Source organism: Camelina sativa, chromosome 20 (genome assembly GCF_000633955.1).
Source record: "Camelina sativa cultivar DH55 chromosome 20, Cs, whole genome shotgun sequence".
NCBI classification, from domain to species: Eukaryota; Viridiplantae; Streptophyta; class Magnoliopsida; order Brassicales; family Brassicaceae; genus Camelina; species Camelina sativa.
The window spans coordinates 16,976,165-16,986,015 of NC_025704.1; the positions used below are offsets into that span (position 1 = coordinate 16,976,165).

The 9,851-nt window shown below is 35.0% G+C and overlaps 2 protein-coding genes and 1 long non-coding RNA gene across 3 annotated transcripts; all 3 read left to right on the top strand.

Annotated features, from left to right (window-relative positions):
* On the top strand, positions 2,115–5,435 carry LOC104772602 (probable boron transporter 6). The gene is made up of 12 exons (XM_010497198.1): positions 2,115–2,224; positions 2,306–2,388; positions 2,475–2,667; positions 2,754–2,892; positions 2,973–3,138; positions 3,214–3,380; positions 3,474–3,647; positions 3,739–3,954; positions 4,079–4,398; positions 4,483–4,762; positions 4,852–4,971; positions 5,355–5,435. Exons 1-12 carry the CDS (start codon positions 2,115–2,117, stop codon positions 5,433–5,435), a joined length of 2,049 nt encoding a protein of 682 aa, XP_010495500.1.
* On the top strand, positions 5,434–5,900 carry LOC104771025 (cytochrome b-c1 complex subunit 7-2-like). Its single transcript, XM_010495499.2, has 2 exons — positions 5,434–5,592; positions 5,695–5,900. Exons 1-2 carry the CDS (start codon positions 5,499–5,501, stop codon positions 5,883–5,885), a joined length of 285 nt encoding a protein of 94 aa, XP_010493801.1. The 5' UTR covers positions 5,434–5,498; the 3' UTR covers positions 5,886–5,900.
* LOC104771026 lies at positions 6,342–7,009 on the top strand. Its single transcript, XR_764703.1, has 2 exons — positions 6,342–6,389; positions 6,755–7,009. It is a non-coding gene; the product is annotated as an uncharacterized LOC104771026 (long non-coding RNA).

Genomic DNA, 9,851 nt, shown 5'->3' on the forward strand with positions numbered 1-9,851 from the left:
TAAGGTCTCGCATTGCTACAGTGCGAGATCGACTATTTTTATAATTGTAAATAGGAAACGTACTAATTTCTTTATTACTTCCCAAAAACGTACTAAAAACACAAATATCCCTAATAAATATGAGATTCTCTATTTATGAATCAAACATAAGAAGTATGCATGAGATTCTCTATTTTTGAGATTTTCTAATGTAACAAAAAGGAATGGATATGAATTACCTCCAAGTTAAAGATCTCATTTTGGCTGAACAGAGAGCGTGGAATATGGACCTCATATGTCGTATTATTGTTAAAGATGTGGAAACATACAAAAGATTCACTTAAGTCCACCACCTTCACCAGATCTACTTGGTTGGCATCACAACGACTCAGGACTTTATACCGTTAAATCTGGTTACTGGCTAGCTACTCATTTGCAGATGAAGGAAATGTACATCCGCCTCCGGGGTTACAGAGATTCAAGACAGCCATTTGGAAGATGGATATAGCACCAAAGCTAAGACACTTCTTATGGCGGATGCTCTCACGGGCACTACCAACAAGCACTGAACTACGACACCGAAGAATTACACAAAATACTGAATGCAAAAGATGATGTCAACATGAAGAATCAACAGAACATTTATTCTTCACCTGCTGCTATGTATAATCAATTTGGAGAGGAAGCCAGAACTTAAATAGCAATTTCACCAGTACGACATGTAGTTTTGAGGATAAATTCCAAAGTATTGTAGATTGCTACAACAACCACAAACCTTACTACTCTTTAACGGCAATTGCCTATTTGGACATTATGAAAAATATGGAAGAGTCGCAATCTCCTAGTCTATCAAAAGAAGAATAGTACCTGGCAACAAGACCTAAATAAAGCGGTCAATGAAGCAAAAGAGTGGGTTAATTGTTGGCCTGAGACTGCAGAAAATGCACGACAACACCAACAACGTCAACAACAGCGGTTTAAATGGAAACGACACCATGATACTATGGTTAAATACAACTATGATTGTCACTTTCGACAGGATGGCAATTCACCGCAAGCAGGTTGGATTATAAGAGTTCGGGTGGTTTCTATGTAACAGCTGGACACAGTCAAGGAAAGATATGCGATAGTGTTTTGGAAGCAGAACTTCAGGTCCTGGTCATTGCAATGCAGCAAGCTTGGATACGCGGATATGAGAAAGTAACTTTTGAAGGAGATAATGCAACAGTTACAAAATTGATTACGGAGGGACAGCTTAATTTTCATGTCCACAATTGGATCCGTGAAGTCAAATACTGGGAACAGAAGTTTAAGGAAATTGTTTTTGTCTAGACTCGAAGACTTAACAACAAAGCTGCAGATCGCTTGGCTAAAGAACCATTACCAAATAATATTTCATTTACAAGTTACCATTACATTCCTAGTTTTCTTGTAAATGTCCTCAGTGAAGACCACTCGTTTTGGTAATAAAAGCCTATCAGATGTTAAATAGAAAAAAAAAGGTTTAGGTTGTAAGTCGTAACTCAAAACTATTTCACTACTGAGTAAAAAAATACAAGAAGCTATTTGTCAAAGAACGCTAAATGTAGAAAACACAAATACCTTAGTATCGGAAGAAAAAACAAGAGAATTCAAATTAGGTTTTTAAAACCAAATACAGTAAATGTAAAACTATTTACCATCAAAACTGAACTGGCCGCTTACGTGTCATGGAGTTTAATTAGCTTTTTAAAACACAACATTATTGTTAAAACAGTTAGATTCATGGTTTACTAATTAATCAAGTTTTATTTTAAATTCACAGCCCCATTTTCCCGTAACGGCGACCAAAACCAAATTTTGCTTTCTAATTTCTAGCCAGTGATATTCTGACACCTCAGCAATACAAGTCTTTCTCATAATTCATTCTTCTTGTCTCACAATCTATTTTCTTGTTTTGAATTTTCTTCAATTTCTCTCTATCTAACATATTCCTCGATTCTTGCGGTCTCCAAGTATATCGAAGTCGATTCATTGTAATGATCTATTGAACTTTTCATTTATTCACTCTCTCTCTCTTTAGGATTTTGATGTTTTAGGTTTGTAACTATAAAATGCGTGTGTAACACGCTTTGTATCTCTGGATTGATGCAGCAATGGAGAGTGGAGGAGGAGGAGGTCCATTTCAAGGAATACTCCGAGATATCGAAGGTAGACGAAAATGTTACAAACAAGATTGGATTCGTGGCATTAAAACCGGTATAAGGTAAGGTTAACTAAATCTCAATCTTTCTTGAAATGTATATTGATGCTAGACATTGAATTCTTGATTTCAATGTTTCACTAGAATTTTGGCTCCGACTTGCTACATTTTCTTTGCGTCGTCTCTTCCTGTAGTTGCCTTTGGTGAGCAATTAAGTAAACATACAGGTATATATATAAACATCTCTTTTTCATATTGTGATTCTCCTAGAGAATTTACCTCTAATGGTTTTTATTTAACTTGTGGTTAAAAGGAGGAGCTCTAAGCGCGGTTGAAACATTAGCTTCTACATCGATTTGTGGAATCATCCATGCGATTTTTGGTGGACAACCATTGTTGATACTTGGGGTTGCTGAGCCGACCATCATTATGTATACTTATCTTTACAGTTTCTGCATTAGTAGACCAGACATCGGTCGAGAACTTTACCTAGCTTGGGTTGCATGGTAACGATTACAAGAAAATAAATAATCCTGTTACTTAAATTAGATGTAATCTGTTTTCTAAGATTTTTGTTTGATGTTTCTGGCAGGGTTTGTGTATGGACTTCAGTTTTGCTTATCCTTCTTTCGATATTTAACGCGTGCACGGTAATCACGAGGTTTACGAGAATAGCTGGAGAACTCTTTGGCATGTTGATTGCTGTTCTGTTTTTACAAGAAGCTATCAAGGTACCAAACATAAGCATTGTCCAAGTTAAGCCATATATATGTTGCAGTTAACATTCTTAGTTATAATACATATTTTGCAGGGATTGATCAGTGAGTTTCATGCCACTGAGGGTGAAAGCCATGAATCAGGGGAATCTCATTTCCTCTTGTTGTATGCAAATGGCTTGCTCGCTGTAATTTTCTCCCTCGGCCTTGTAATCACCGCGCTTAAGAGCAGGAGAGCAAAATCTTGGAAATACGGTTTCGGTACGTCATTGTCTATTTACATTAGTTCCTTAAGGTATTACATAGATATTCACTAAGACCACTAAACAACAACAGGGTGGCTTCGGAGTTTCATTGGAGATTACGGTGTTCCCTTAATGGTCTTGTTTTGGACGGCATTGTCTTACACAATTCCTAGTGAAGTCGTTCCAAGTGTTCCTCGGAGACTGTTTTGTCCTCTTCCATGGGAGCCAGCTTCATTGTATCATTGGACTGTGATCAAGGTAAAAAAGCTTTAATGCAAAACATGCTACACTATGATCAATATCCAAACACAAAACTTATAGAATTATACAAAACGTACGTACTATATACAGGACATGGGGAAGGTACCAGTAATGTATATCTTTGCTGCGTTTATACCTGGTGTGATGATAGCTGGACTTTACTTCTTCGACCATAGTGTAGCTTCACAAATGGCACAGCAGAAAGAGTTTAATCTAAAGAACCCTCCTGCTTATCACTATGACATCTTCCTGCTTGGAATTATGGTTAGTTTCGATGTTCTTCTTGAAACTGATTTCAAAGATACTTTTTTCATGGAGAAACCAATTAAATCTTGTAGTTATGGGGATTTTATAGACTTTGATATGTGGACTACTTGGACTTCCTCCTTCAAATGGTGTTATCCCTCAAGCTCCAATGCATACAAAGAGTCTTGCGGTTCTAAATCGTCAGCTAACACGCAAGAAAATGGTGAAGAAAGCAAAAGAGTGTATGAAGATGAAAGCAAGCAAATCAGAAATATATGGGAAAATGCAAACAGTGTTTATAGAGATGGAGACATGCCCACCTCAGGTTAATATAGCAAGAGATTTAAAAGAAAAATAAACAAGTTTGAAAAATAAACAAGAATAAACAAGAATCAAATTTTTTTGAAAAACAAGTTTGAAAAATAAACAAGAATCAAATTTTTTTGCAGGATAATTCAGTAGCAAGAGATTTAAAAGACTTGAAAGAAGTTGTAATGAGACCGGACGAAGGAGGAGATACGAAAGGAAAATTCGATCCCGATGTGCATATAGAAGCTCACTTACCGGTTAGAGTAAACGAACAAAGAGTGAGCAATCTATTGCAATCAGTTCTTGTTGGTTTAACACTTCTTGCAGTGCCAGTCATCAAAATGATCCCAAGTTCAATACTTTGGGGTTACTTTGCCTATATGGCTATAGACAGTCTCCCGGGTAACCAATTCTGGGAGAGATTGTTACTTCTTTTCATTCCTCCTAGCCGGCTTTTCAAGTTAGTTAAACTAAAACCTTTTCTTTAATCCATTTGTAGATACCAATAGCTTTTTTCTCAATTACTAGTTATATCTAAATGCAGAGTCTTGGAAGGAGTACACGCTTCGTTTGTCGAGTTAGTACCATACAGAGTGATTGTAACATTCACACTCTTCCAGTTAGTCTATTTTCTCTTGTGTTACGGCATGACATGGATCCCAATGGCCGGGATATTTTTCCCGGCGCTATTCTTTCTACTCATAAGTATAAGAGAACACTTGCTTCCCAAGTTATTCGATCCGCAACACCTTCATGTCCTAGATGCTTCTGACTATGAAGAAATAGTAGCAGCACCAATACAACAGTCAAGTTTTGCTTACCGGGTAAAGTCTAGCTCTTTTTGTCTATTTGTATTTTCTGGTCTTATAATGAGTTTCAACTGAGTCTAAGAGGTTTCTGTTTTCATGAACAGAAACTAGGGTCTTCTCATCATTTATCAGAAGGTGAAGACGAATTCCACGACGCCGAGATATTGGATGAGATGACTACTAGCAGAGGTGAAATCAGGATCCGAACCATAAGTTTTAAAGAGGTAATATATACATTATTCCTTAATTATAATATTCCAAGAATTTATATATATAAAAAAATGCATAAACAAGAATCTTGTTTCAGGTGCAACAAGAGACTGAAGATAAGCGTGTAAAGTTTGAACCTTACCAAACAAGATTTCATAATCTTTTTGCAGTTTTTGTATACAAAATGTATTTGTGCATATGCCATACACTATATGTCGTCATATATTTTCTTATAGTGGAACAATGTATTATAAGCTCTCACACAAAACCAGTCTTGGTGCATTGATGATACATCACATACACCGACGACGACAACTGAAAAATTAGTCTAGTATCGATAAGTCAACGTAAACCCGTTGAAAAAGTCAACAAGTTTGACAAAATATTAAAACGACAGCGAACGAATAATACGACAACGTTTAATGAGATTTCTCTGGATCCTTCTTCTTCCTTCTTTCCTTGTTCGTTCCCGGGTTAAATTACAAAAGCCTTTGGTTCCTTCCTCCATCACAAATCTCGCATCTTCATCGGAAGAAGAGTGATGGCGTCGCTTCTCCAGAGATTAGTAGATCCCAGGAACAACTTCTTAGCTCGTATGCATATGAAGTCTGTCTCTAATCGCCTCCGCAGATACGGTACTCTTTTTGTTTTGTCTATCTCTATCTCGTACGCTAGGTCGAACGAAACCCTAGTTCTTTCTATTGGATGATTTTGGAAACTTTACAAATTTTTTTTAGGTCTTAGATACGATGATCTCTATGATCCTTTGTATGACTTGGATATCAAGGAATCGCTTAACCGGTTACCTAGAGAGATCGTTGATGCTCGGAACCAGCGTCTTAAGCGTGCTATGGATCTTTCTATGAAACACGAGTACCTCCCAGCTGATCTTCAGGTATGTATGTCTCCAACTATAACTGAGAACTGAGTGAGCTAAGAGATATGGTAGATACGATGATAGTTTAAATCCTCTGTTGTGAGTTAGTATTTTGATCACTTAGAGAAGAACGCAGATCATGTGTATCGGAATCAGTGCTTGCATTGCATAGATATGGTAGGAGTACTAATAGAGTAGTCAAGTCTGTGGATTCAATAGATCTTGCAAGATTGGACATAAGATTTTGTATCAAGATCAAAAACACTCTTGTGTTTAGAGAGTTCTTTTGTGATCAGTCTTACATTATAGCTTTTTGGATCTTTAGTATAGTATAACCGTGACCTGATAAGTTGTGTGTGTATGAGATTCATCATGACTATTGAGAGGCTTGCTAAATCTAGTACAGCTTCTTCCGCCTCTCCGTTGAAAGAAATGTTTCTGATATGGGTGCTTTTAACTGTGACATAGAAGCTTATGTAACCCTTTTGCCTTCATTTGTCTTCGCAGGCAGTGAAGACACCATTCAGGAGCTACCTCCAAGATATGCTGGCTCTTGTAAGTCCCTTGTCATTTTAGTAAGAGAAATACCCTAAATTGGTGCTATTTTTGAGAATCTCCCTTTTAGTAATTACTAAAAACAGGATTAGGCCTAACTTTCTATGTATTTTCCTGTGAAAGGGGAAACAGGATTAAACCTAACTTTCTTTTGCCAGAGCAAAGCTACCCAATGTTGATTACTACACAAATATTTGTATTCATATCTAGATTAATGATAAAGATTGAATATATTTGTTCCATATACTACCTGCTTCGATAATTCTAATGAACTTGTGTTATGAACTGTGTGTGGTATCTATCTATCTTGTAGTGTTAAGTAATCATATTGCAAATTTCTTATAATTGTGGTTTCTCGTGTGTAGGTGAAACGGGAGAGAGCTGAGCGAGAGGCTTTGGGAGCTCTACCTCTCTACCAAAGAACCATTCCCTAAGCATGTTAAATTAGTCTCTCTTGTGCTAGAGTAAACCCCACTTAACCAAACAGATCTTAATATTTTCTCTTTTTTCGTACTCTCTAGTCTTAAATTTTCCGCACAATCTGCTATTGTATGGTTTATGTACAACGGTTTTCATGTTATATTCATTTAAACCTATGCATAAGATTATATGATGTTGAATTTGATGTGTAACGTAACCTTGATTGAGATATGAGTTACAGAAGTATTGTTGCATCACATAAAAGGAAGTAGAGATGTTAATGGTTTACCCACACAAATCCTCAAAAGATACCACTTTTAAACAATTTTTACATGAATTCATATACAGCGATGCTTTGCACGGGTGTGGTGAAATGAGGTTAGATAAGAGAATAAGATAAAGGAGTACTACATTTAATAAGAGTGGCGTCAGTACAGTAGAGAACGATATGGAATTGTATTTTGAAGACATTTCCATGTGAGTCACATTAGCACAGGAGGGTCCTTCGCCTAAAATCATTAATGAATTTACTTAACAAAAAAACAAAAGACAATGTAGAATTAAATGTGATTTAATTTCCTTCCTATTCGTTTCTGTCACTTGCCAGTTGCCCAGATGCCAATTATTATTGTTGATGTATTAAATACTTTTTTAATATATACTTTGTTTTGTGAAGATATGACATTTCAATAAAGATAAATTAATTATATCGCTTTGTTCTCACAAATAAAAGTAACCTATTATCCAAAACCAAAATGAAATTTTACTGGCTGGTAAAATCTTGTTACATTTGCAAATTAATTTAAATAATTTTAAATTTATCTATCTAACGGTATCAAAGATGTCCGATTCGAAGATATGGTATGATCCAGGCTGAACAAATCGATATGAAAACCATTGTACTCTTGGAGAATCCGAACTGAAGTCGAACAAGAACTTGAATTCAACATCCCTACCTAATACTAGATGAATATACAACGAACCTGAAATAGTATTTTGTCTTTAGTTATATCAATTATATATAACGGACTTACTAATAATATGTATAGAAAGAAAAGGCTATCGATAGCTTTCTTCGGTATGATGGATGCAGAGAGAGAGATAGAGTGATGAGGCAATGGGCCCTTAAAAGAGTAAAAGAAGTGTACAAAGAGGAGGAGACAAAGCCATGATCCTGCCTTTTGCTATCTCTTCTTTCTTTTTTTGGTAGGTTCCACTCCGTTCGTTACCTACATGCCCCACCCACGTTTCCGACGGTTCCTCGTCTCTTTTTTTGGTTCTTCTCTCCATCTTATTATACTTTCGTTTATCTTTTTTTAGATTCAACATTTCTAATTGTGAATTTAGTTTGTTCGAAATTGCTCTTAAAGTCCCAATCAACATTTATTTTAATTTTATCGGAAACAATTCTTTTATTGGAACTATATATATGTGTTACATTTTTCTTCATGGATGATAAAAATTTATCTAAAATTTATCTTTTTTACCTACCAACTGCGAAGCCAGATCTTTCTTGTCGCGGACAAACGTAAAATAGCACAGCCTTTAATTGTGTGTGTAGTAGGTAGTTTCCAACTAATTGCTATCTAATTGACATTTGGAAATTGCGAAACAGAAATAAACTATGAATGAAGCCAGAATCTTTTTCAAACACGAAACATGCCCATGAAAACGAATCAAACGGTTCTAGTTCTCAATCTTTCCAATGTTCTCTTAGGGAACCAAAATTATGGTCACCACTTATAGTCAGAGAGTAGATGAGTTCCACATGAGACATTAAAATAGATTGTCCGGTTCAAAAAGAAAATGATTTCATTCATACACTCAAACAAATTATCAACAAAATTTAAGCGGCAAACAACTATTACAAGAGACTCCTTTATCAAAATCAACATATTTCCTAGTAATACCATTTGAGTATTTTCGTAGAAGAAAGATAACGTATTTAAATAGAAAGGTGTCCAACAAAAATTTTGATGCATATATGCGACTGTGACTATTAGTTTATTTTTTTGGAATAATTAAGAAATTTTGGATCGAGACCTAAAAATTCCTTTAGATCCGGGACCATAACAGATTATACAAAGTGGTGTATCTTTTCATTCTCAACACATACACATGTTCTAATAAGCGTCTGCGTAAACCGTTCCTACAACACATAAACATACCAATACTCAATAAGGACCAAGCGAAACATCTAGTTAGTTTTAGATAAAGTAAACATACAATTACAAAAAAAAAAAAAAAATGATCTCTAAGAGTAAAAAACGCATGTATTGGTAGTTTTGGCGGAGCTACAATCCAAAAACCGAACATAAGACAGGTAGTTAGAAGCATAGAAGTGAATTTGGATAATTTAGAAAAATGGAAACAATACAACTCCCCTTTCTTGGGCCGATAAGAATGAGAAGAAGACACTATTCTGAGAATCACTGAGGCCAATTTCATGGCCGACTTTGGAAACCGCATTTTTAGCCAGTGAACGGCGCCCTTAATACCTTACATACACATTTCTCAATTATATCATTATTAAAAATCATATATATAAAAGTAAGGTTTCACTCTCTCCTTATTGGTCCACTTGACAATGCAATTTTAACAAAAAAAAAATTTTATATTAAAACACAAATTTAAAAACAATTAATTTTCACATTTAACTCACATAATATAAAACTGAAATCATATAAATTCTCCCTATAAATTATGCATTAACTTTATTTCTCCACTAAGTTGTATTAAAACAAAACAATAAATTAGAATTGTAACTCTCATTTTTCTAAATGTAATTTTTCATCATTTCTCTTCCTATAAATACTCATTATCTTATTCTCTTAGTCTATCACTCTTTCATTCTCTCATCTTCTTCCACTACTCTCAAATCTCTTTTTTGTTTTGTTTTGTTTTGTTTTGTATTTTTTTTTTTATTGTTGTTGTATGGGTTATAAAAAATCAAATCAAATATCATTGTAAAAGCTTAGTTTTAGAGTTTGTATGATATGTATATCTTATATATTTATTTTAATCTTTTAAAATGTTTATCTC